The sequence below is a fragment of the Aquila chrysaetos genome, chromosome 24, assembly GCF_900496995.4.
Source record: "Aquila chrysaetos chrysaetos chromosome 24, bAquChr1.4, whole genome shotgun sequence".
Taxonomy (NCBI): Eukaryota; Metazoa; Chordata; class Aves; order Accipitriformes; family Accipitridae; genus Aquila; species Aquila chrysaetos.
In genome coordinates this window covers 7,874,155-7,901,781 of record NC_044027.1, presented here as the reverse complement: position 1 = coordinate 7,901,781, position 27,627 = coordinate 7,874,155, and the positions used below count along the sequence as shown (strand labels likewise).

General features: G+C 42.1%; 2 protein-coding genes across 3 annotated transcripts in view; one reads left to right on the top strand and one right to left on the bottom strand.

Annotated features, from left to right (window-relative positions):
- The first annotated feature begins 1,505 nt into the window (after window positions 1-1,505).
- Window positions 1,506-26,439, top strand: MAN1B1 (mannosidase alpha class 1B member 1). Of its 2 annotated transcripts, XM_041119725.1 has the most exons (14): window positions 1,623-1,718; window positions 2,734-2,909; window positions 4,091-4,199; window positions 4,865-5,001; window positions 6,088-6,248; window positions 7,984-8,093; window positions 9,379-9,564; window positions 12,059-12,207; window positions 12,853-13,041; window positions 13,788-13,978; window positions 16,315-16,435; window positions 18,991-19,188; window positions 19,494-19,625; window positions 20,483-26,439. In XM_041119725.1, exons 2-14 carry the CDS (start codon window positions 2,748-2,750, stop codon window positions 20,684-20,686), a joined length of 2,049 nt encoding a protein of 682 aa, XP_040975659.1. In that variant the 5' UTR covers window positions 1,623-1,718; window positions 2,734-2,747; the 3' UTR covers window positions 20,687-26,439. The 2 variants fall into 2 exon arrangements, with proteins under 2 accessions (XP_029855308.1, XP_040975659.1); XM_029999448.2 differs by lacking the exon at window positions 2,734-2,909 and having other exon boundaries at window positions 1,506-1,718.
- The window catches only part of DPP7 (dipeptidyl peptidase 7), a 25,947-nt gene continuing 24,558 nt past the window's right edge, over window positions 26,239-27,627 (bottom strand). Inside the window, 1 exon segment of the mRNA XM_029999449.2 lies at window positions 26,239-27,234. Within this exon segment, the coding sequence (XP_029855309.1) occupies window positions 27,093-27,234 (142 nt within the window). The 3' untranslated portion in view covers window positions 26,239-27,092.

The following is a 27,627-nucleotide window of genomic DNA, read 5'->3' as shown; positions in this document are numbered from 1 at the left end:
ATGCTCAAAAAGACACCAAATTTTCAGTTTTATCTGGAAATCTAGTGTGAGGTGGATTCTAATGTAAAGGCTCAAATGATGCACATTAACTGCATAGTTAGGCACAGCTGAAGGTGAATTCAGTGCCAGTACTTAAAGCAGTAGTCTTAAAGCAGCTGCTTCAATGCTTTCTTTTTCCTGTTGGACTACGAACCTGATCTAGAAGTAACGGTTATTACAAAACCACCAAGTTGTGGCTCTAAGTGTGTACATCACTAAACAGCACTCTTCCCTGTTCCTCTACACTCACTGGTAACGTCCCTCCTCCTCCCAAGTGAAGATGCAGGGAACCATTTGCACAGAGAGTGACGAAGGGCTGGGGGTCTGTGGAGAAGCAGGTGAGGGAAGGAATTGTGTGGGACAAGTGGATCCTGCTGAGTACTGAAATTTGGTGCCAGATCTTATGGAAGGGTTTATTTACACAGCCGCTGAAGTTGCTTTTCACCTACTCACACACATCTTCTCACAGATTTCAGTTGTCTTACTCTCAGGCCCGTGTTCCTGTGTCGTCTGCCCAGGACGGTGTGTGTGTGATGCAGAGGACAAGGGATGCTGGCTGTCACGCGTGTCTCAGGTTCTCACTGGCAGGTGATAATGACATCAGACAGCTCTTCTCTGTCCTCTGGGAGTCAACAGTTTTTTGGGGTTTTCCTTTGCTGTGCTTGCCTTCCTGGCAGGCTGGCAGGAGGAGCAATGGTGTCTGTGGTCCATCCTCCTCTTGTCGGGGTGCAGTGTCTTCTGCTGTGTGGCTGGTGCTGTGGCCTTACCAGAGCATGGTTCTCCAAGCTAGATGGGAGCTGCACCTTCCTGAGCTCGACTGAGGGGAGCGCACAGGCCCTTCTCTTAACTGTCGTTGAGTTTTTTTACCTGAGTACATTCCACATTCACACTTCCCTTTATGTTTCTTTCACCCCAATATTTCTGTGACTGGTCTCTATATTATAGTCTCACAACACAGGAAAAGTGAGGACCCCCAGCCTCTCCTTACATCTCATTTCCCGCCTGGGCAGCTGAAGTCCTTGCCAGGCAGGGGGACTAGCAAGGTGAAAGTAGCTAAAGCGAGGGCCAGCAAGGGGAAAAAGGGAAAGAAATTCAGCCCCAGCCACCACCACCCCTCTGGCCGAAGGAGGTGCCTGGGCCAGGGTGACTGGCAGCCTTGCTCGGACTCGGAACAAGCCCACGCCGGGAGCTGCGTCCCCCCGCGGCAGCCTCGGCGGGTGTTGCGGGTGGGCAGCGCAGGGCCCCCGCGGCACCAGCGCAGCGTGAGGCGGGGAGGGCCGTGGCTGCCGCCTCCCTGCCCGCGGTGAGGAGGGCGAGCCCCCACGGCCCCGCCGCCGCTCCTCGCCGCCGCGCCGGCCCTGGCGTCCCCGTTGCTAGGGCGTGGCGCGGCTGTTGCTAGGGGCACCATAGATTCCCGGAAGTGCTCTCGGGCTGGCGCGGCACTCGGAAGCTGCTGCTGCGTCCTGCTCTGTGGTGGGAGGAGCGGGATCATGGCGGCCGGCGCGCGGGGTGGCGGGCGGGCGGGCTGCGGCCCCTGAGGCGCCGCCATGTACTCAGCTGCTGCCGCCTCGCCGCCGCCGCGACGGGACTTCATCTCCGTCACCCTCAGCCCGGAGGAGGCGGTGGGGGCCGGCGGCTACAATAACAGCAAGGCCTGGAGGCGGCGCTCCTGCTGGCGGGTGAGGGCGGGCTGCAGGCCGTGAGAGGACCCGGGGCCGCGGGGGGCTCCGGGCCGTGAGGGTAGGACCCGGCCTGGAGCGGGTGGGGAGCTGTACGGTGGTGGCGGGTACCCCCGAGCTGGGTGCAGGGGGCACCTGGCAATAAGGGAGGGCTGTTGGGCTGGGGAGGGCCGGGCTGTAGGGAGTGGACGATGAGGGGTGTCTCTGGGCTTGGGTGCAACTGGATTGTGTGTTGGGTGTCCTGGCCTGGAGATCTGGCTTGGGACCCCCCCATTCCGAGCTGGGGAGGGGGCCGAAGCTGCGGGCCCTTGACGATGGGGATGCCCTGGGCTTTGGGGAGGGGTGGCCCCGGGCTGGGGGTCTGCTCTCAGAAGTGTTCGGGTGGCAGCTCTCCATCTGGTAGGGGTTTGTGGAGTGCAGGCTAGTCGAGAGTGCTCTAAGTCATATCTTATTTTTTGTGAACAAAGCTGGGGCGGGGGGATATGGTGTGCATTTGAGGGGAATCCTGCCCTCTGCTAGTGGCCATCTGGGGGGCAACACTGTGCTCTCTGGGTGGGAGTGGAGGGGAGGGGGTAAGATTTGGTCTTGGTGCCTTTGACCCCTATTTTAGGGTTTGAAGGGGGACTCCTGTCCTCTGCCCTAGGAGAGTAAAGGGAACAGTTTTGCTTTCTGTGGGAAGGCTGAATGTGAGAAGAGGGGTCTCCGGCAGAGCTGTGTGGAAGTGACCTTCTTGTCTGCTTGCAGGTAGGGAGTGGGCAGGCAGCTTTACCGAGGGTGGGAGTCAGGCTGGAGAGACAGGGTGGGAAAGTGTGAGCCAAAGGAACAAGATGACCCTTCCTGCAGATAGGAGATGAGGTATAGTCACCTAGAGAGGCTTTACAGGTGGTCAGGTGAAGCACAGGAAGAACGTGTTTAGGGACACAGTATGGCAGCTTCTCTCTTATTAACAGCTAGGGAAATGTGGGGATAGGGCACAAGATGTTTCACCCTTCCATTTATTCTTATTCTTTGTCAGCAAGAAAAAGTAAGATGGTGGTGAATGCTGTCATGTATTCTTGTGCCTCATTCCTACCCATCCCAAGACACCACAGTCAATGCCCCTTTTCCCATCCTACCCTGAGGAAACACAGGGCTGCTGGGTTTCGAGCATCCTTCTGCGACTGGGAGATGATGATACGGTTGGCTGTGCAGGTAGAGCTGAAGGTGAAGGAGTGGGATCAGCAACTTGCGGTGTGTGTAGGGAAGGGTGTAGAGGTTTACTGTACTGTCAGCAGTGTGGGAGGCAAACAGGAAATGTCTGCTTTGGGGCTTGGTAATGTGAGCACACTGATAGTTCTTCACTGAAACATTTGCAGCCTCTGGTTGTTATTAAGAGGATGAGGACTATGGGAAGTGCTGTGGGGTGTAGAGTGGTTTGTAGGTAACTGTAGGTTATTCCCAAGTGTAGCATTGGCAATGAAGCACCCTCTCTGTATGCACAAACCGGTAATGAGAAGCAAAATGTTGCTCTGGTGAATTTTGATAGGACTGTTAGAAAACTAACAAAATGGTGGTTTAGCAGTTAATGTTTAACTCCAACTGCTCTCTCTCTAAATGCAGAAAACTTCTCTCTCAGGCTAATGTAGCATTTGCTGTCTAACTTTTAGTGATTTTGTTGTATATACTTCAGTTTTAAAAAGACATTTTTGCCCAGGACTAAACTTGAAAACATTGTGGTTTTATCTTGTTCCTTGTTCTGTTGGTTTGCTTCATTGTCATGTTGCTGCAGGTTGGTGACTTTATTTGTGGTGGCAGGACCTGTTCTGTGTGACAGTTCCACATATGTTTGTCAGAGGCAAGATGCCTGGCTTTTCTTGTTCAGTGACCGGTGCTTAGCTTATTTTGAGCCTTTCTTCTTTACTGCAGTAACATTTTTAGTTTTTCTACCACTTTCTTCTGTTTCTTATTTTGCATGTTTGTTCTGCAGTACCTCCCCAGCCAGAAGGGAGGAAAGAGGCTTTTAGCTTATTTCCCAGTTGACATCTGGGCAGATGCACAGGTCAGCCAGTGAAGGTTGTGATGAAACTCAGCGCACTGTATGCGATGCTCTCTGGGAATCTCGGCACTTGACAGTCTCTGAGATTCTTGCAGCAAGTGCCTCTGATATTTCTCAGAGCCTGCTGTGCCATATGCTAGCATGTTATATTTCTATTTTCTCTATCATCAAAGAAAATAAGCAATGGCTGTCTGCAGTTGGAAACAGAGTGTAAAATTAAACCTACTCAGTTTTGCGTTTCTTGCTCTGAATGAACCAATAAGAGTTTATTTTTGACTGAGTAGGCTCTTAATGTCATGCTAAATATTATTCCTCTTACTTATTTTCTCTCCTAAAGAAATGGAAGCAGCTGTCTCGACTACAGCGGAGTGTAATTCTCTTCCTGTTTGCCTTCTTGGCAGTCTGTGGAGTCATTTCATACACAAGCATGGGGGAACCGTGGAAAAGTATGTGTTCTGTATAGCTCAGAATTACCGGAATGTGGTGTTATATTTAGGAGATTGTTGTAGTTCTTATAACTAGTTTTAATTTTTATTGACAGTACTGGGTGTATCCATTAAAGCACAGTTGTGAGATGATTGTATGTGACAAGTTTCAATGACTTGTTTCTGCTTCATCAGAAATATTTTTCATATGCCTTTTCATTGTTTGTCTTGACTAGAGCAACATTTTGTTTTAGTTGATTAAGATTTGGAGGCTGTGAGTGGTTTTTATGATGTTTGTATGTAGATATTAGTAACCCAAACCTAAACAGTAGAATAAAATAATCCTCTCTTGGTTTTGATTGTCCATCAGATTAGAAATTCCAAGCTTTTTTACAATACAAAGGCACATTTACCTTTGATATTATCTTACTGCCTGTATTGACAAGCTAAAATAATAGCAATTAAAAAAAAATCATGTGCCTTTTAGCAGCCTCCTTCTATGTTAGGGATAGTGTTAATACAAAAAGACGCTTCGTATCTAACAATTAGTGTGTGTTTATCAGTGTTTTGAGAATGGAAACACTTTTTGCAGGTGCAGCTAGTATGTGAATGCAGCAAACTGTTATAAATTTCTAGCTGGAGCCTAAACTGTTGATTCCTTGTGCTGAGCAGTTTTGTATGTCCAGGTCTAACAAACAAATCCTTGGATGATCAGAGAACAGAACCAGAAATTCCTGGATTAAAGCTGGCAAATCCAGCTGTTCTACCAGCACCCCAGAAAGCAGATGCCAACCTTGGAGACTACGCAGAGCTTTCACCGCAGGTACTATGAGAAGAAATGAGTTTTATAAAGCTACCAAAGAGCTTGTGAAAGCTGCAAATAGTGCTTGGTTCCAACAGTTGTTGAGGAGAAAGGCGTTATAACTTGCAATAAAAGTCTGCTTTGGGTGGAGTACTCTCCTCTCAGGAAGGGCTTTGGTATAGTATTTCTTGGCTTTACCTTTTTTATTTAAGTGGTCAGTATACTATTTCTTAATCACTGATATACCTAGGACTGCCAGGACTTTAGGTCACAGTGACCTCTTACTTGAGGCTTCACTTTCCTGATGTGATTAATTTGTTTGGACTTGGAGTGCTCTGGACGTTAGTCTTGCTGTTGTGAGGAGTCTAAATACAGTGGTGGTTGAATATGAGACGTAAGATACAGTTCAGTACGCTGAACTGGAATAGCTTTTCTGGTAGATTGAAAAATATCAGCAAACAGAACAGATGTTAGTAGGTTTTGAAGGGTTACATTTGTGGGGGATGCCAGGGGAAAGAAACATGAGCTGACTGTGTGGATTAGTGGAGTAGAGGAATACAGGTTACTGTGTTGCTCTTCATGTATTTACCTCATGAATTTGGGGATTTCCAGTTAATGAATACAAAATTTTGTATTAAATATTTCCCTCATCTTGCACAAATGTACATGTATTACTGTATTGTAAATCTTGGTATTATCTAACACTGACATTGTGTAAGCTTTTTTTGGGTTTTTTTGCATGCTTTTTGCTAATTCTAATAAAAGTTTACTGTGCCTAGTAAAATGGAATCAAATATCTTTACAATCCTTTGGCAGTGCCTTGTCTTAAATTAGTATGTGGTAGCAGTGGAGGTAGTTTAAAAGTAAGTTATCAGTTTAAACTTAAGAACTGGCTAGTTTTACCAAAAGTTTAAAACAAACAAAAAAACAAGGTCTTTAGCATACTTTCCATTCAGGGCAGAACTTGCATGCTGATACGATATCAAAATAAGATTTATGTAAAGTTATGTTTAACACTGGAATGCTGTTGATTTATGGTTTGAAATTTTACCATCTCTGCAACATACCAAGCATATCTTTTTTTTTTTTTTTCCTTTATTTTCTCAGAAGCTGCCAAAACCACCTCATGTTTGGCGTGGTCCTTCCAATCTTCAGATCAAGCCACCACGGAGGGATGTGAGGCTGAAGACCCGACATGATACCAGCAGGGTTGTAGAAGAGCAGGTCCAGGCTGATAAAGAAGAGAAAACAGAGAAATCCATTATCAGGTAGAAATGTTTCCAGCAAGTTACAGTGCTCCCCGCCTTGCCCCCCCCAAGATCCATTGGATGTTGGAGTGAAAATTGTAATGGCTTTTTGTTGTCTGTGTCTGAGGTTGATTTCTTTCCTTGCATATATTTGTTCTCAGGTCTGGCCCGACAGCTGTTGATATTGCTAGGCTGATTTATTTAATTTCAGTGAATGTGCAGCTTTTTGGTTTTACTGTTTGCATCATAGGACTGCAGAGGATTTGGAGCCCTACAAGGCTGTCTGGATTTCTAATGCACTTAGATGCTCTTAATGCTCAGGAGAATTCTCAGTGTCTGTAGGTTTCTGCCATTTGGTTTGTAGTAAATATTAATGTACCCGTATCAATACAATAACACTGTCACAAGTGTCTTTGTCCTGGGCCAGACTTGGAAGATTATACCAGTGTCAGTGCTGGTTAGAGGTATGATGCCACTAAGCACAGTAAGCCCAAGTTGAACTGGCAGAAGTTGTAGACGTGTATGTAGTTGTGTGTATGTAACTGTACAAGATATGCTTACTCCTTTCTTACAAAAGATTAATCATACAGTTCAAAGACCCTTTATACAGATATAGTAATATCTTTTACAGAGTCTCTATGCTGCTATGATTATATTTATACTAAGTTATTCCCTAAGATATTATTGATTGAAATCTTCTGATTTGGGAATAACTGGAGGCATGTGACTTGGATATAGAAAAGACTACAAGTTCAGCAGAGGTTCTTAAGATTTGGAACACTAGGCTTGGTGTTTTTGTATGTTTGTGTCCTTTTCAGCACCAGCACAGCTGAGCTGATCATAACATCAGAACTGTGCCCGCATCAGCATGTTGGCTGTTGGTATTATCTGAAATCTCTCAGAATGACTTGAAGTGTCTTACTCTTGTGCTTATGCTATAACTTGTAGAGTGAAATGGGTGGTAACAGGAAAACTTAGGAGAGCAGTGAAGACTAGTTACAAATTTAAAGAATGAAAGTAAGAAATGAAATGATGTGTTTTATGTAGGTCATAAGGTATGCTGACTGTAAACAATATAAACTTTAAAGCTCCTGTAAGCTTGGTTCCCTTAGGAGGCATATCATGAACTCAAAGGCAACATATCTATTTATTAAACAGCATGGTTGAGATTGTTTGATCTTGATATGAACTTGGCTTGACTTGAAGTCCATTCTGAAAGACTTCTACTTAAGGATATTCTTAATAAAAACCTGCATAAAACAGTTTTTACATCTGTGGTGGTAGGGAAGGCTTGTGAACCCCTTGGTATTAAAGCAAGTACTACCTTAAGTGGCTAGTCCTTTGTGCTTATTCATGATTTTTTGATGATCATCATTTGTGTGGTACTATTTAGTGTTGGTGGCTCCTGTGATCATTTCAGAGCTGGTAGATAACAAAATACTTCCAATGGCAGCATTCTTAGGTGTTTTAATTCTTTTTAGAAGTTCTTTAGTAAATTCTATTGCCAAGATATTTAATGAAATTCCAAGACCCCGTAAGATACATTTCTTAATCCAGTAGAATTTCTCTGGTGCAAATTACTTTTTTTGAACAGAAAAAATTATCTAGTGGACAACATGGTTCTTTTGATCCTTGATACAAAATCCAAATCGCTGTTTTATCAAAGTATTGTGAGAAAAAGGAAATGCAGAGATAAGTGTCATTCATTTGCATTACTTTCTGTGATCAAATTAATTACAATCCCTTGGATTTGCAGCTGGAGAGGAGCAGTGATAGAACCTGACCAAAGCACTGAACCTCCGTCTAGTAAAATAAAGGAACCAGAAAAACCTTCATCTGTGGAAGCTGAAGACCAGAAGGAACCAGGTAAATAGCACAGTTAATGATACCTTTGTTTCTGCTCACTTTTGTGGTTGAAGTTGTGCAATTCCTAAACACACACACATCTATTTTATTTTAATTAAAGGAAACAAAAAATGAAGGAAAGATTATTTATCTAGAACATCCAAGCCTTTTGGTGTCTTTATTCCACCATGACAGCCTTCATGCTTATTAGCCTTCAGAATTTGAAAATAAATTTTAGTGACAAATCTTTGAAATATAGCTTCTGGGAGGAGGCAGACATTTCCATCTTTTCTCCAGGAAAGGACAGTCTAAAGAGAGAGGGCTTGAAAGGGCTTCCTTTTTCAGCAGTGGTTTTCCTTTTGTTCTGCAAATACAGGGAAAGTGACTTTGTCCCTGAATTAAACTGAACTATTTTTAAGGCTCATCAGAAAGCTGTAGAAGTTGTTTTTGCAGTTGCTGTCCTTGTGGAGTAAAGAACCTGTTGCTCTGCTTTCTGGGTTCATACGAGGAAGTTCTGATATGATAAACGTGGCATACCACAATGTATGTAATGTGGCATTTGCTAGCTTAATATATATGGGGTTAGTTACGCTGGTTGGTGTTTCCCACTCTAGAAATCTTTGTTTATAATTTTGCAAAATTTCAGCTAATGGGCTTGAAATTTTTCATTTCGAATGTGTAACATAAACTCAACTTTATGGCAAATTGCAAGCAAAAATTTCAGTAGAACCATGGAAAAAGACATGGCCTTGCCCAAGATGGAAAATGTAAATTTTCTTCCTTTTTTGTATTAAATGAAAAGTTCAAGGGAAATCATTTTGTATAACTGACTTTAAATTTAGCAGAAAGCAATGAATAAGACGGGGAAGATGAAGAAAAAATGGTATGTGGTAAATTAGCTGAGGATTTTATTGTTAAGCATATGTATTCAGCAGCTGAATTACAGTTGATTTAAGCAATCTTAATTCTGGTATTTCCTGATTTCAGGTCTTTGAGCTTTAGTGATACTCATCTAACAACGGTGCATGTGATTATTTTAATGTTTTATTTGCAGAAGTGACTTTTTTTTTGCCAGGGAGAGGTCTCTGTTTCCACCTGGCTGAATTGCTGACCAGAAACTCTGACTGGTTATTCTGCAGAGGAAAAGCTGTACTAAAAAGAATAATCTGAGGATGGTTTTTCCATTACACTGATCATTTAGTTTGGAAGAAAGTTTATTTTGGGTAGAATACAGCAAAATGGTGTTTGGTATAGCGGCATAACTCACTGCTGAAGTCTTGAGCAAGGTGCTGTTTTCCTTTGGCAGTGCCCATAAACGAACGTCAGATGGCTGTGATAGAAGCCTTCCGCCATGCATGGAAAGGATACAAGGATTTTGCTTGGGGCCATGATGAGCTGAAGCCTTTGTCCAAGTCCTACAGCGAGTGGTTTGGACTTGGGCTTACCTTAATTGATGCCTTGGATACCATGTGGATTTTAGGCTTAAAAGAAGGTAATTTTTTTTCCTCCTCCATTTTTTCCCTCTAAAATAATTCCTTATTTTCTATTCGGGCAGTACATGTTCAGAGTTGTTTGAGGGGAACATTTATTGCATGTGGGCAATAAGTTTAGTTTTACTGTGAGGGTAAACACACACACACACACACACGCACGCACACACACACGCGCACGCACACAGACACACACACAGACACACAGACACACAGACACACAGACACACAGACACACAGACACACAGACACACAGACACACAGACACACAGACACACAGACACACAGACACACAGACACACAGACACACAGACACACAGACACACAGACACACAGACACACACACACACACCACACACAGACACAGACACAGACACACAGACACACAGACACACAGACACACAGACACACAGACACACAGACACACAGACACACAGACACACAGACACACCACACACCACACACCACACACCCACACACACACACTATTAAAAACCCCACCAGCTATATTAAAGACCACCATTTTTCTTGGAATAGAATTTTGAGCCAGAAAAAAAATATTCTGCTGTTAGATATAACAATGGCTATATCTGCTAGAATCTGAAGAATGTATTAATAAGCCTCCTGATTTTTGTTTCTATACTAAAATCCTAGTGCTATCTTTGTGCCATTATACAGCCACTGTAGGCTTTCTACCCATCAGTGTTAGGCAGTTAGCCTGTAAGCTCCTAGGTTTTTTTTTATCACACCTAATATCAATATTTCATATCTGGATTTAAGAAGGTTGTTTCTCTAAGGAATCAGTGGATAGAGAAGGGGAGTGTTCAATACCTCCTTCCTGAACTGCTCTGCTGTCTGTATTTTTTCATAGTTATTCTGGAAGTGGCTGTTAGAAAACTTCCAAACAGATTTTAAAAACTAAGCCAAAAATTCTGCAATTCTGTTGCAAAAAGCTTGCTTAATCAGTATTTAAAAGTATTTTGTGGTGTGCGGGTTTTTTTGTTGGTTGGTTGGTTGGGGGGTTTGGGTTTTTTTTTTTGTGGTGCAGGGTTTTTTTAGTGGTATTTAAAAAATTCTGGAACTGTATCTATTTAACCTTGGTAAGTAGCCACCTTTGTAAACTTCTATCAATCATACAATTTTTTGTGTCAAGATGGGAAGAACAGAGCTGCTAGTAGGGGGACAATAAAAAGTCAAAGTCTTTCATGGTTCAGTCTCTTCTAACTTTGAAGTTTGTAAAATATTAAATCAAACAAAAACTCTGTATTGTGTCTGCAGCTCTAGGCCTGAGCAGGCTATCTTGAAGTTTCATCAAGTTGACAGCGTGCTGCCTATTTTTCATAAAAAATTAACAGTGAACTGCATAGAGATTTTAAAATAAATTATTAGTAATTTAGATGTTTTGAAAATGGGTTCTTGGTGAAGGCTTCTTCATATTTTATAGCAGTTCTTTTGCTGATTGCCTTAGAAAGCTCCTGGGGTTTCTTCTGAATAACAAATGCTATATAAATGAAAGTTCTGTTTGAGGTTGCCAGTCTTTCTTATAAGCTGATGAATGCTAACTCTTTTGTGAAAGAGGACTTTACCTTTTCTATGGTACTGCTAGACAGTGCTAACATCTGACAGCAGAGATTTTTCTGTGGTTCTTCTCATTTACCCAACATCCAAGACTTTTTTTCTCGTGAGGACACAGGGGCATCCTTTTGCTAATTTCGAGTTAATCTCCTGTGGAATACCTTCCATTTCTGGGAAACTGGTTGTTCTTCTGCACCTGCTTATAATCAGGAGTTTTGGGAAGGTGTGAGAACTTAGCCTTCACAGTTAGAGGCATGGGCTAGCTCACACACACCATGGAATTAGACCCTGTGCAAAAGCAATCACTGAGTGATGCTGCTGCTAAGCTGACTGTTGAATTTAAAATGGCTTTTATTTTTACATTCCTTTTTTAATTAGTAGTGTGATAAACAACCATTTTTGTTTCTGGAGAAAAAATTGCAGACTGTTGGGATTTTATGGGTTAAGTGCTGAAGCAGGAGGCAGGATCCCCAGGACATTGCTAGACTAAAGGCCTTAATGACTGTTAACTGAAAATGTTATCCCTTATTTTGGTAGATAAAAGCTTTGGTTTAAAAGATTTAATTAAAAATTGTAACTAATTGTCTGACAAGTCAAATGGATGGACGTAAAAGACCTCAATTTCTGGACTATTTCAACAAAGAATTCCTCAATTTCTTCTTTTTTTAGACTATTAGAACTTTTTATTTTGCTGGGTATTTCTGTCTGTATGCATCTGTAGTATGTGCTGAATAAGAATTAAGCCAATGGTAGTCAAACTTCTCCCAGCATGTGCTCTTCATTTTAGTTTTCCACCTAAAGTTGTGATCTGTGTAGATAGATATGAGTAACTGTCATGGATACATGGACTACTAATGTCTGTAGTCTAGTTGTTGAAACATGCCAGAAGTTCATAACTGAACTACCTTTTATACTTTGCAGAGTTTGAAGAAGCAAGAAAATGGGTAGCAAATGATTTAGTATTTGAAAAAAATGTGGATGTGAACCTCTTTGAGAGCACTATTCGTATCCTGGGGGGCTTGCTGAGCACCTACCATCTCTCTGGAGATAGCGTCTTCCTGGAAAAAGCCGTGAGTGACTAGTCTTACAAATGAAACTGGATTATGTATTCCATATTGGACAAAGTTGAGGAAAGATGCATCAGAAAGTTAAATGTTGCTGGTTTTTAACAGTTTCATATTTAAAGTGGTGGGAAAGGGATTTACCACTAATTTTTTAAGGCTGCGCTGCTTTTTTTGCTCTCTGGATAACCTCAGAGCCTTGCTGTGTTTTATCAGGTATTCTTATATGCCTGTTCTTCTGTTGATGAAGGGCTGACCATAATAAATCTCATGAAACAAAAAAGGAAATAAATGGTTGGCAAAGAGTAATAGTTGTCCTTTGTTGCCCTTTCTGTGTGTCTTAACAGCATCAGCCACCTCTTTAGATTAGCTAGATGCAGTTAATGACTTCAGAATTACATTACATTGCACAGGGATTGCAGACTCAAATGAGGTGTGCAATACTAGGAGCAAGGTATAAACTCTAGTCATTACTATACATAAATCCATGACCCTTTTTAATGCTTGGCTTTCTTGTACCATCTAAAACTAAGCTGCTATTCTCTCTTTTTCTGTTTGCTTGCTGAAAGAAAATCTAAAGGGCTGTGCATCTGTGTATATATTTAATTTTTGTTTTGTTTGTTGTTTTGTCCTGTGCTCTTGGGTTTTCTTTAGAAAGACATTGGGAACAGGCTTATGCCAGCGTTCAAGACCCCTTCCAAGATACCATATTCTGATGTCAACATTGGCCGGGGCACTGCACATCCACCTCGTTGGACATCTGACAGCACTGTGGCAGAGGTGACCAGTATTCAGCTGGAGTTTAGGGAGCTCTCTCGTCTTACTGGAGATGAGAAATTCCAGGTATGGAAGAATCAGTTGATGGTTTTCTCTTTTTCCACCTCTCTACAGCTCCACCACTGACTCTCCATCAATACATGTGGTGTCTGTAGTCTCTAAGGGACGTTTAATGAGTTGTGAAACTCTAGATGAGGGAAGGAAAAGAAACAAAGTAATTCCAATTATTTTCTTAAATATCAAAAAGTAGCAGTGGAGGTGAATAATTATATTTCTCCCTCAGAAACAGCTTTTGATGTAAAAAAAAAAAACCCAACAAACCACAGTATGAGGAAAAGTTAGTTGAAATAAAAATAACTCCAGAGAAAATAATGTTTTCTACTCTTCTTTTTGTTTGGTGATGTTTTATTGTTTTAAACTGTATCCACAGCTCAAGTTTTGAAGAGTGCAGTTATTTAATTAAGTTTTAGCTATTGCATGATTCATGTAATTGTTATTTTAGCTAGACTTCCTCTTTGCAAATACAAGTCAGATCATAGTCCAGTGCCATAGTACTGCCTTTCGAGTGGGCTTACTTGAAGGAAAGGAAATAGTTATAATTATTTCAGGGTACTTAAATGTACCCAGAACATCATGTTTTGAGAGTCAGAAAGTTTGAAATCCTGTATTTAATATATTGCACGAGTTTGATGTCCCTGATGCTAATTTGAGGAAGAATAGTTAAAAGATTTGTTATCGGCTTGAAGTTACTAGCCATAGTTTTGTGCATCATTTATATCTGTAATTTATTTTTGCTATTTTCTTTCTTTTAGAAAGCTGTAGATGAGGTGATGAAGCATGTTCACACCCTCTCAGGGAAAAATGATGGACTAGTGCCTATGTTCATAAACACCAATAGCGGGCAGTTCACTCACTTGGGTGTCTATACTCTGGGAGCCAGAGCTGACAGCTACTATGAGTATTTGCTCAAGCAATGGATTCAGGGTGGGAAAAAAGAAAACGAGTAAGTTCCTTGCACTTCTCATATCAGTGTGAGAATTATGCGAGCTGTAAAACTTTAGGCTATAGTTTGCTGCTTAAAGAAAAAATAATGTATGTGCCCAACAGTCGACTGAAAATACTACTGTTTTTAAAAACAAGCTAAGCAAGCAAGAGGGACCTGTGGTAACTTGATATAAAAACAGCATGAGAGTTAGGCTTAGTCTCAAAACTTCTCCTCAGAAAACTTCCTCAGCACATCAGATGTGAGGAGTGTTACAGACAGGAGTCTTTGCAGTAGATATGGAACATAATTAGACACTTCTGAAATACTGATGATACTTCATTTCACCAGTGATGTCTGTTTTCTCTGGGTTTGTTAGGGAAAGGTGAATCCTACAAGATTGTTGAGGTAGGACAGTTAATCCATGAGGAATAACTTTTCTAAGAAAGGAGAGTGAAGTTTGATGTTTGTGTAAACTTTGCTTTACATCCCTGTCATGGTTTGAGCCCAGCTGGTAACAAAGCACCACGAAGCTGCTCGCTCACTCCTCCCCCCATGGTGGGATGAGGAGAAGATATAAAGAAAGACTCATGGGTCGAGATAAGGACTGGGGGGGATCACTCACCACTTATGGTCACGGGCAAAAAACAGGCTCAACTTGGGCAAAAAACCAAAATCAATTTAATTTACTACCAATCAAATCAAAACAGGATAATGAGAAATAAAACCAAATCTCAAAACCCCTTCCCCCCACCCCTCCCTCCTTCCCAGCTCAACTCCACTCTGATTTTCTCCACCTGCTCCCCGCCACCGCCACGGGGAATGGGGGTTGGGGTCAGTTCATCCCACCTTGTCTCTGCTGCTCCTTCCTCCTCAGGGGCAGGACTCCTCACTCTTCCCCTGCTCCAGCGTTGGGGTCCCTTCCACGGGAGACGGTTCTCCATGAACTGCTCCAGCGTGGGTCCTTTCCACGGGCTGCAGTCCTTCAGGCACAGACTGCTCCAGTGCAGGCTTTCCCATGGAGTCCCGGCCATCATGGGGGGCACCCACCTGCTCCGGTGTGGGCTCCTCCCTGGGCTGCAGGTGGGCATCTGCTCCCCCGTTCCCCTCCCTGGGCTGGGGGGGGACAGCCTGCCGTCTCACCACGGGCTGCAGGGGCATCAACCTCCTCTGGTGCACCTCCTTCCCCTCCTTCTTCACTGGCCTTGGTATCTGCAGAGGGGTTTCTCTCACATTCCAATCTCCTCCCCTGCTGTAGGTTCCCCTTCTTAAATCTGTTCTCCCAGAGGCGCTACCGCTGTCACTGATGGTGTCGGCCTGGGCCAGAGGCTGGTCTGACTTTGAGCCGGGGGAGCTTCTAGCAGCTTCTCACAGGAGCCACCCCTGCAGCCCCTCCCCCACTACCAAAACCCCCGCCACACAAACCCAAACCAGTCTCTTATGTTTCTCTTATCAGCACTGGATAAGTGGAAGAGAATGTTTGCAAGGAGCAGAGGAATTAGAGATGTTGGAAGAGGTTTCCTCCAAAACAAGACAAGAAATCCAAGCAGTTTTTGTCTGCTTATAAGCTAATTATGTTGGACTTCATGTGGAGGCGTTTAATGCATACAGAGCAACAATGTGCCTCTCAGGCATTTCTTTATATCAGAGCAGGTGCATCTCTACAAGAAAGTTTGCGTCACTGCTTTTTCCAAGCTATACCTCACTGTAAATGGAGAACTGTTGACTTTGGGACCACGAACGATGGCATTTTGTGAGCCTCAAGATGGAATTATTCAACAGGGCTTTTTCCACATGGAAGTACTTTGAAACAAGGGAAATTCCAATTAAATACTGTGAAACGATATTTCACAATGAGAGTGGTCAAACATTGAAAAAGATTGCTCAAAGTCATTGAATCTCCATCTTTGGATGGAGATAATAAAACATTGCTCGGATGAGCCCTCAGGCAACCTGATCTAATTGAATCTGCTTCAAAGCAGAGGGTTGAAGTAGACACCTCCAAGAGGTCCTTACCAGTCTAGATTTTCTGTGATTTCAATTATTGTACTTCTTAGGATTTCTGAAATAAAATCTGGTTACTGCCTAGAAACAGACTTGGGGGTATGTTTTCTTTAATACTTAAATTTAGGGTTTTCTTTTCAAGTAAACCAAATATTGCCACATGGTAGCAATAACTAATTAATGTCCAGTTGATGGTGACTTTGAGGTTTTTATGTCAGTTTTCACATTTGGTTAAATATTGTTCTTTAGACTGAAATAACAGTTGCCAAAAGGATTGTGCTGAACATCAGCTGTGATTAAATGTGTTTTGACTGCGTGTGTGTGAGCCAACTGGGAATTATTTTAATTCACAGGCTGTTGGAAGACTATATGAGAGCCATAGAAGGAGTGAAAAAGCATCTTCTTCAGAAATCACAACCCAAGGAGCTTACTTTTGTAGGAGAGCTTGCTCATGGCCATTTCAGTGCCAAGATGGTAAGAAGTACAACTGCATTTAAAAAAATAACAATAAAAGAAAACAGAAAAACCACTACCAAAAAAAAAAAATCAGCATATGGACAGGCAAACGCAAAGCTTCTGTGCTGTCTTCCCCCTTCCCACCTCCAAAGAAACCACTCTCCCCCCCGCCCCAAAAAAGCCAAAACTATACATATAGCCAGTGTGATGGCAGTACTGAGTAACTAGTTTGTAGACAGTAGTCACCTGTACAAACCAGGGCCCTTCTCTTTGAGTTACTCTAGTAAATCCATTTATGTTTCTGTAAGACTGAACATTTTGGTCCTGGAGTAAAATTTTCTTTCTCTTTTTTTTCTGTTTTGGTCATAAAATTCAAGTGTCTGAAACTGTTCAGGCAGTGTGTATTTTATGTATTATTTATTTTCCATAATTCAAAAATATATATGTGGATACTTGCACACCTGGCTTTTCTGATTTACCTTCAAAAGAAGGTGGTGATCTAGTATTGTGTTACTGGGTCAAAAAAAAGAATCTGATAGTTGTGGAGGGTTCTGTCCATTCATGACATTTGTTTCTTTTACTATATGTAGGGTTACTGAGTAAAACAGTATGCTGTTTGCTGTAGGGAAAATTGATTGATCTTAACTCCCTGCTCTTAATTTGTGCATCCATACTCCTTAAAATGCATTTTAAGATCTTTCAGTTAAAGATCTCATGCAAGTGCAGGTGTTGTATGTGTGGCATTTTTTTAAGATGAGTGATGCTTTTTCAATACCTGAAGTGAGCTTTAGTGAATTCTTTGACTTGTTTCTTTTCTTGATGTAGTGTTTTTGAGATTTTCAGTTCTGTTTTTCAGCATGTGTTTCTTGCATCTGGATTTCCCAAAGGCTCTCCAAATCTGCTGTGAGCGAGACTGGAGTCTGGGTTTTGGCTAGAGGGGGCTCCCCCATCCAAAGATATGACAGAATTGGATTCAGACAGATAGGTTTGGCTTAGATTTCTGCATGTGTTGGTACACTTGCTTCTGTTCCAGGGAGTCAGTGTTTTGGTATTTAATGAATTATTATTGGGTGAAAGGCTTGACAGGTGTCTTACCCTGGCCAACTGGAAAAGTGGGGGATGTTTGTCTCCTAGGTCTATGTCGACCTTCAGCACCCTCAACCATTTCCTTTAGGACCGGACAAAGCTTTTAAAGGTCCGCACACCTGCTGCTTGTGCACCAGAGTGTTTTTACTATGTTTTTGGGTCGTGAGACCTGAGCTTTTATTCTGAATGGCAAGAATCATTTGAAATTCCATATGTGACATTAACCTGCAATTCTTAGATTCACAATAGCAGTGGTGGATTAGCCCCTGAAGGAGGACAATCCGTCTTATATTGCAAATTGAATTTTTCTGGAGATGAGTTTTGGGCATTTTATACAGTCTGTTTTCTGATGTGTTCTTCAACTGACTTTGACGATTGAGCTTTCTTGGAAAGTTAACTAAATTAATCTTGATTGTTTACAAATGTTGCACAGTTCTTGAAGTAATACCTCTCCTCTTGTCCTTTGAACCAATTTTTGCTGTAGCAAGTAAAAACTAAGAAAGAAATGTCCCTGCACTCCTTTCATTGCTGCTGCTTTGTCTTGGTAAAGCAAGCAGGAATGCTCTTCACGTGATCATCCTCAGGTGCCCCTCTTCCATATATACATGAAGAGCCAAAGATGATTTGTTCAAGGGGCCTGGTATCTGTGGCATTCAGCTGACTAAACAAGAGAGTAAGTCTAGGAGAGCTAGTGGTGGGAATGGGATCCAGCTGTATTCCAGACTGTCTAGAAAAATGGTGCTCTTGCATATTTGGTGCTCTATAGAAGTGAGGTGTGATAGCTTTTTATTACCCCAAATAACAAAGCTGCAAGAAAGGGGCGAGCTTTCAGGCAGAAGTATGCTTGAAAGCTTATTGGTGTTTTCCAGATGTATCAGTGGCTCTAATGATCTCTGTAGATGTTGTCTCTCTTACAGTAATTCTAAGGTGATTATTTCAGAATGAGGAAAATCTCTTTCAGCTGACCTCTCCCCTTTCACCAAATCTTTGTTTTCTGTGGCTGACTCCCATCTCTGTTCCATTTTAAGTTTAAAATTCAGATGATCTTTGTCCCTTATGTAGTCCCTTTAGGTGTCTATTGAGAAACCTTGAGGTGATTCTGCGCGCCACACCCCCCCCCCCCCCCCCCTTCATGAATTGGTATTAAATGTATACTTCTGGTAAACCAAAGATTCTTTCTTCCCCCTTGCCCTGACCTGAGACCTTTTTTCCAGAAACTTGACATAAAAATACACAGTCTTGTACATTTTCCAAATCAGTGATGTCTCTGTAATAAAGCTGCCTGCCTCATGCTACATTACATCAGGTTGTTAAAAAGTTACTCTCAAGTTCTTGGTACCTGAAACGTGTTTTGAAGAAGAGAAAGAAGAAAAAAGGGGCGGGTAGGGGGCGGGCAGGACACACACATATGGACACAGAGAAGCACACACACAAATACCTGTTTGTTGTGTAATTTTTTCCCCAGTAAGAGTTGTCTTGTCTTGCAGGATCACTTGGTTTGCTTTTTGCCTGGTACTTTGGCACTGGGAGCTCACAATGGATTGACTGCTGATCACATGAAATTGGCTGAAGCCCTTATAGAAACCTGTTACCAGATGTATGCTCAAGTAGAGACAGGCCTGAGTCCAGAGATCGTACACTTCAATCTTCATGCACAAAAGGGCCACAAAGATGTGGAAATCAAGGTGAACAGCTAGCTGGCCTGAACTGTAATTTGATTATTCTTCTGTATCTCTTCTGCTGTTGAAACTCCCAGCTGGATGGATATTGGTGATGTGCTCTGATGTGGAGCAACTTGTTCTTTTGCTGCCTTGCTTTCTAGGTGTACCCTAGCCTTTGTTTTTAATTACCCCTGTAGTGTATTTAGAATCTGAGTTATGCATAGTAAACTCTCTGGAGTAAATGGAGATGGAAATCACTATTTTTCTTCCTGTATCCTTGAGGAAGTTCCCTGTGTGAATTATTCTTGCCTTTTTTTTTTCTCTTGCAGCCTGCAGACAGGCACAACTTACTGCGACCAGAAACTGTGGAAAGCCTTTTTTATATGTACAGATTCACCGGTGATAAGAAATACCAAGACTGGGGCTGGGAAATCTTGCAAAACTTCAATAAATACACACGGGTAAGGTCAGCTTATAATGACCTTGTTCTGTCAGGACTGTATTTGCTCACTTGCTCTCTTAACAAGAATTTTGAAAACCTAGTATCTTTCAAGAGTCATTAAATACCTGTGGGGAACTTTGTAAGAACACACAGAAAAATTCAGGTCATGCAGTGCCTTACAGTTTGAGATACACTACTTAGTACATTCAGGGAAAGAACTTGTATTGATTAAAAAGTAAAATGTAGAAGCCATATGCAGACTACCAAAGCGTCTCTATGTCTTCTTGGAAGCCGTTAGAATCTCTACTGTGATCTTTTTTAGAATTCAGAAGCTGAGTAGGACCTGGCTGGATTGAAAGCACCCTTTGGTTGAAGTTGCCAAAAAAAAATTGCCACAAAATGGCATTAATGCTTTAATAGAAGGGTTTTTATATTCATTCTGACTACAGTGCTCATGGAGATACCACTCTGAGATGCTGTAAAAGTGTGGCCTAGATGCCAGTGGTCATTAAATATCCATGGTCTGTTCTTAAGAGAATTTTGACCAAATCTAATGTAGAAATTGCACTAGTTACTTTCTGTACGTTTGTCCAGAAACTTCAAGGGGATGTTCTTTGTGATACCTCTTTAAATTAAGCAAAAATGGACATTTTGCTTCATTTTATCCTCATGTTTTCTTTTAAAATGCACTGCGATTTTTTTCATAACTGAAGTTTTATATGTAAATGGAAAAACAAGTGTGAAATTAAAAACATGCTGAACTGTTTCTTAGCACTTATTTTCTCCAAGTGCATCTGGATGTTAAGAAGTGAAAATAATTTATTTTAGATTATCAAAATATACAAAATTTCTGCCTTTTTTTTTTTTTTGGCACAGGTTCCTACAGGTGGTTATACTTCCATTAACAACGTCCAGAATCCCAGTAATCCAGAGCCACGAGATAAAATGGAGAGCTTCTTCCTTGGGGAAACACTCAAATACATGTTTCTGCTGTTTTCAGATGACATAGACTTAATCAACCTCGACAAATACGTATTTAACACAGAAGCTCATCCACTCCCTATCTGGGTGCCAGCATAGACTGGGTGTCAGTAGATATTCCAATGGTGGCATTCTTATCTTCAAGTCACTTTACTTTTCAGGGTTTGAGGAGAGATGCTATATTGCACCTTTTTTTGGTTTAAAACAAACAAAACCTTTGGGAAGGCGTCTCTGGTTTGGAGAAGTCATGTCAGTCTTAAGTCTAATCCCTGGTTGTGGGATGGACAAGCTGTGCCATGCTAAGCTGGTTTTCCTGGTATTTATGATGAGGTTCAGCAAATAATTGTAGCGTGCACCATGACATTCACGGTGCTCTGGTGAACCAGAACTCACTTATGTCAGTCTTACTAAATGCTCATTAAATATCGGGAGTGCAGCAAGTTGTCTTACAGCACAGGATTGTCCCTGGAGAGAAGGAATAAGCCTACAGGTTCCTCTTTTTTTCTGGATTCACTGAAACACTCAGTTACAGCGCCATTCCTTCATAAGAATGTATGGTGTTTCAGGTGGTAAGCGGAATAAACGAAGAACTGTAATGTTGTCCCAGTTAGAAGCAATGCTGTCAGTATTGCTACTGATACTCTGATCTCATTCCAAACTACCGAGCTATGCTGCATCACATTAGAAGAAGGAAGTGGGAGCAAAGCATCTGTTGTACAGTGTCTTAGTTTTATAGAGCGCTTTGAACAATCTGTTCAAGCTGTGGCAGAAATGAATGATGGAAGAGAATCCGCTGCTGGTTTGGCTCAAAGTGGTATATAATTTTGTAGAGGTATTGCAGTTTTTTAACTTATCTGCAGGAATGCAGGAGATAATGTGAAACGCAAATGAAACTACACATGCATTTTATATATTATTTGCATCAGTTAGACTCAGGTATTCTGACTGAAAGCTGCTTTCTGAGGTTGGGCACTGGGAAAGCTTGTGAGCACATTAGGTATAATTCTAAGTCAGCCTCCTTCCGTCCCTTCCTGTCCAGATATTGCATTGTGTTTGTTGACTCAAAACAAGCTTACAACTGTACAGCAAAGTTCATGTTATTCATCATTTTTTGGACTGTGGAGAAACTTTAATTTTTTTTTTCCTAAACAGTACTTTGGGTAGAAGTGTTTTCATTAGTAGTATTAAAAGCAGGCAGTCTAAATGTATTGCAACAATTTCTGGTCCCAGTAGAACTACTGAAATCTGTTCAGTTGCTTGAAGACAAAGCAGACCCAGTTTTTTTTAAGAATCTTATGGGAGCCCTGGGATCTTTCATTTTTATATGTGCAAATAGATTTTAAACCATGAATTTAGAAATCGGCTTTCTATAGTGCTTTTCATTTTGGTTTTGTAGCTACTTGGACAGTCCTGTATTCACAGATAAGTTCTCGGAAATGTGCTTGTTCGTATTTCTTAAAGAGGTTGTTCTCACCAAAATGTCCTTTCCCCTCACATTAATGGGAGTGGTGGGAAGTATGCAGATGCGTGGTAGCGGCAGTGAGGTACAGTCGCCTCTAAATTTAGGGCCGCTACACAGAACTAATTCAATCTGACTGTAATGGTTAATTTTCCAGTGGATGAGGGGGTATTATGTGTATTTTATGGTATTTGTAAAGTAAGATGCATCTTTATTTGTTTTATGCTGATAATTCTGTTTGCTGGAGTCAGAAGTTATCCTTGGGACCACTATTTAAGTCTTTTAAAGAATATTTATCATTCCGTGTACTAATGACGGCTTATGGAAATGGAGAAATTTTACAAATTATTTAAATGCACCTTTTTCTGTCACCAAAGGCACCCTGGGATTTGCAAGACATGAGAAGTTTCTGCAGAATGTTAATGTTCCTCCAGTTCACATGCCACCAGTAACCGTGGAAATTAGTTTCTTACTTATGTGTACAGTGGAATCCAGTAGCTGTAGTCTTTGTCTGCACAACTGATTTGCTCCTGAGACTTTTGTTTTCTTTGACATAACAGCAAAGAAGGAAAATGCTGTTGAAATGTGGGAGGAAGCACCTTCAGTGTTTTTGTTTGTGGAGCAGGTTCATGTTTCTGAGGAGCTGAGCTTTGGCTAAAAGCTGAAGGCTTAAAACTGGATATAAAAAAAAGAAGAAAAAAAAAAAACCCCAAACCTCTGTGAGACTACCCAGGCCCTACTGACTTGTGTTGCTTTGGCCTTGTGCCTTCGATTGAAGTTAGTATTGAACCCCTAATTAATGACTTTGCTATGGATTGTAAAACTGCCAGAGTTTGGCTTTTCAACGTATACAGCAGGCCTACTGAGGAAACAAAGAGATTTCTTAGAAAGTGGAATAAATGCTCACCAAAAATCTGTTGTTGAAGTCTTATACTAGACTTAATGTAATCAGCTCTACAAATGGGACTGTGGGAGTCTGTGTTATAATTTTTTGCCTTATGATTGGCTTGAGAGTAATAAGCCATTTCATAGTGAGTTAAAGGAAGGAAAGAATAACTCATCACTTTCCCAAACACACTTCTTGTCTTTTAGCTGAGCCTGTTGGTACAACTAACTTCTTTTCTACCTAATTCTTCCTGGGAAACTGAATCTCTTTGCAAAGTGTGGCTTTACTGTCCTTGTCCTTCAAATCTGAAGTTAAGATTGTTCAGCTCGCTCTACCTTTGAGAACAAATGCTTGTTTCAGACTCCTATATCACATGTGAAATGGCACAAACCTAAATAATCTGGTAAAAGCTCATCCGCTTCTTCCTGTTCTTTTGCAGAGGTTACTTTAACTGCTTATTTATTTTTACTTCCTTAACATAATATGTTGTGTCAGATTAGTCTCTGAGCTTCTCAGCCCATCTCAATTCCACTATGTGCTCCCCCAGCACAACAGAAGCTTTGCAGGTGTTTGAAAATTTTTCTTTCGAGTACTCTGTGGTTCTTTGAACCAAAGCCTTAACTGCAGGGTCTGTAATCCATTTTGGTGTTTCAACTACTGGTATGCTTCTGACACTTAAGTCAAATGTTGCGGAAAGGCCATCTCTTCAGCCAGTGATTCTGTCCTTTTGCACAAAGAGCTGCCTTGGTTTCTCTCCAAGACCTTGAGTGCCTGGCCTAATTAAAATAAATAAATAAATAAAAACCAAACCCAGCCCCACCCAGCTGTACTATTCACTTACGCTTTCACTGAGAAACAGAAGTGGATTTGGGCACAGCCATGGAGTGCTGCACAGCTGTAGGACTTGACAGTCTCACACTCTGGGGTTTAAGCCACAGCTCAGAAAAGAATATGTGCCTGTTTGCTCAAAAAAAATTTAATGGATGGGGCTACAGTTGGCATCTGTTCTCTGAACTTTTTGAGAACTGAAGGCTCACTACAGGTCTTAGAAACTGGCATTTTTGCAAGATCTGTGGTATTGGCTGACAGGGACCCCTCTGTGTTTCACATGGCTTTCCGCTAACAAGATTTTCAACATTATGTGCCAAGCTCAAATAGAGCTGTATTTACTCCTCCAAATACTAGGCAAAGAATCTGCTTTGTTTCCTATTCTATACTAGTGTGACAGCACGGCGATGAGGGATGCAGATGGGATAGGTTTTTGCAGCTAACATGTTTACACGGTTTTGTGAATCTCTTCTGCCCTTTATGACTACTTCCCTTCAGCTGTGCAGTCCTAGAAATACCCCTGCAGGCGATTCAGCTCCTGATTTCCAGTGCCACACTCAGTATATTTAACAAGACCAGTAAAGCTGACATGTCAGGGTGGCTCCAAGATGCTGTCTGGCAAGCTTGTTGCTTCAACAGAAGGGTTAAGAGTTTCCTCACTTTGGATTCTGGAAGAATGGCTTAGGGTTTTTTGTCTCTGAAGTATTGCTAGAACTTACTGTCAAAGTCTGGAGGCCTCAGCTTCCACTAAAAACCAACCCCGAGTTCTTCAGCAGTGGATAACTTGTGCTTGCCAGGAAAACATGCCCATTCACGTGATCAGTTTTCAAGCTCTGACTTAGGCATGTGACCAGAGACATGCTTCTTACTGTTTTGTGCACTGTTCCCATCTTGGTGGTACTCCTCATGCTGGTATGTGATGATAGAATAAATAAGCCTTTTCTCAGCAACCCCACTGGTACAGGTCTTAAACCAGCACAGGGGCTCTACCCATGGATGGTGCTCTGGGTCACTTACTCTTCTTGCACTCTGTTTTCCTTTTGTGTTCCCTGAAGTTCAGCCACAAGCAGTGTTCCTACAAGAGCGGTGACTGCTGCTGTTGGGCTCTTTGCTTCAGCTCAGAGAGCACCACACAACCAGGGTTTTCTGCTTAGATCCATTTGTCCTTGCTCAAGGCTTCAAAATGTTATGGGTGTTTGTGGCACTGGCTTCAGACTTCTGCCACAGTTTCTGAAGGCTGTTTTTGTAATTATTCTTAGTGCTGCTCAGTAATCATCTGCATGGAAGTCCATGTGTATCTTGTTTACCCCTTTGCCATAGCATTTGAAAGCCTTTAGTTCATCCTTCCGTATAAATCAAACCATTTCTGACTCTCACACTATGTAGATTCCTTTAGGGCAAGTACTATCTGCAAGAGGAAAAGAAGAGATCAGTATAGTCCATTGTAAGAGGATTAAAGAACTCTTATCCTTCTGGAAGGTGAAAAGACACCTGGGCATCTCTTCACTCAAAGGCAGAAAACAAGCCACTGGACAACGGCGGTAACTTGCAGATTACTTGCCAAAAGACTCATACTGAACTTGGCTGCTTTAATGCACTGCTAGCTTGGTTTAGTCAGGGTGCCTGCTTGCTGGGAGCTAAGGATGCTGTTAGAAAGGTAATATAAGCAAGATGTAATCCTCTCTGCCTGCAGACACATCCACCGCTGTCTGCTTTTTTTAATGTAGTGCTAGTCCTGAATAATTGCTGGGGTACAGCAAATGTAAATTCAGAAAAGTTGGGGGGGTCTGTGAGCATGGAGGGTGAATACCAGATTCTAGCGTCTCAGAAAGGCTGGAAGCAACAGCACTGTATAAGCCGTAGTTTCAGCAACAAACCTGAAGCCCGACTTCGGTATGAGCAAAAGGGACATTGACAGCTCTTAGCAGAGGTTTTCATCAGCACAAACGGAGAGAATACGGGTCTTATTGAGGATATAGTTCCACTAACAGTCTTAAAGTGTTTTTCTTTGGGGGCTGGAGTTTGACTAATTGGGTCTTCCATGTTTTGTCCTTAAGTAAGTTGTACAAATCTGAAAGATCTGATAAATAGACTTCATCTGTTCCTGCTCTTCCCCTCTCCCTGCACTGCTCAGTGGGGGGTGGGGACCAGAACTTTTGGCCTTTTGTACTTAAGAAAGGGGAAGAGGTAAGCGGGTCGTGTGCAAAAAACCCCTTTTTGTCAGCACCCAAATATTGTGAAATAGCATCAGTGACTGACATTGTAGCTCTGGGAACCAGTTGCACTGTGATGGTGGCTGGGACCCAGCAGTGCAAATACTTAACACAGAGCCTTGTGTTTGAGCAACGTAACAGAAGCTGAAGCAATGCTGTGACTTTGCCTGTATAAGTAATGTAAACCTTTGATGACCCAGGAGGCTTCTCCGCTCATAAAATCATTGTAAATGGATCAACTGAGGCATCCAATTGATTACCAGGATTTAATATTTTTGCAATTATGCTAGTATTTATTGGTGTATAACAATTCCAGTAGGTAAGAATCCACCTGTTTATGTGCAAAGATGAGTTTACTCCACCCGGAAAGGTGAGAAGTATCCTTTTTTTATCTTCTTTGGTTATAGTACGAAGCCATGAAATTATATTACACACTTTAATAAACTTGTAATTTATTTTGAAAAGAGCTGAAGATGTCTCAAGTGGAAGTGTGCTTTACTGGTCACTAGTACGCAGCTCTTGGGTGACAGCAGTACACACTGGGATTACTTTGTATAAATCTCTAGCTCAACAACTGGAGATCTCTTGTGCAAGTTAAAAACAAAAACAAACAAAAAACCCCAAACCCACAGCACTGGACGAAGCTGGCAGAGCCCTTTTTTATGTAACTGGTCACAAGTAGAGCCCCCCCTGTGACCAGTGTGAGTAAGGACATACTTCTGCTTTTCCACTAGTCATCTAATATTTACTTTTTGTCTAAAAATAATTTAGCTTCAACCTTAAGGTGCCTCCTGCAACCATACTGTTCAGGACAGTGATGATTCTTGGGCCTTCCAGGCAAGCTTTTATTATTTCCACCATTTATAATGCATTCTTATCCTGAGCAGATGAGCCTGAAACCCACACAATATGGTTTTGGCTTCAGTCAGTGATTTGGCCTTTTGCTTTTCTTTTGATGCTTGATTAGGGGCAGGTGAGACACTTCAGAAAGGTGAATTTCAACCCGCATGGCAGGGGAGGTAACACTTTCTCAAACGGCACAGCTCAGCAGGCTGCTGTCTTTTTTGTATCCTGGTGGCAGCCTCGCACCCCTGCTGGAGGCTGCAGGGATAAATGTATTCACAGCCATCTGCCCGCTGAAGCTCCCGAGCGCTTCTCCTGTGCTCTTTCCATGCCTGCAGATTTCACCCAGCTGTTGATAATGCTCGCTTCGAGCTTGCGCACCTCGGTGACAGATGGGGGGTCAGCTGGATTGTGTCCTCTAGAGAAAGCAGAGCAGTGTGAGCTAGTCAGTAGGCAGCAGATCTTTGCCTCTTGCACAGGGAAAGCTAAGCCAGGGAACTGAAGGACAGAGATTATCTGTTTTGTACTTCATCTTTATGCCCTGGAAAACAAGTTACAGTGTCACACCCACCAGGAGGTTGGGAGGCAGGCTTGAGAGCCCCCAGCTCTCCCTTGCATTGGTGGCTGCTGCCCTCTCTGCTCTGGGCCTGAAGGCTGATGGTTAATGCCAAGAGATGCTGGACTACTTCACATGACTGATTGCTACAGGCTATCACACACTTGAGCAAGAACATGTTCTAATGAAAGTACGTGAGCTTAGTGCTGAGTTCTGCACAGCCCGGCTTCCCTGAAGGCTGTAAGAGCCCTGTAC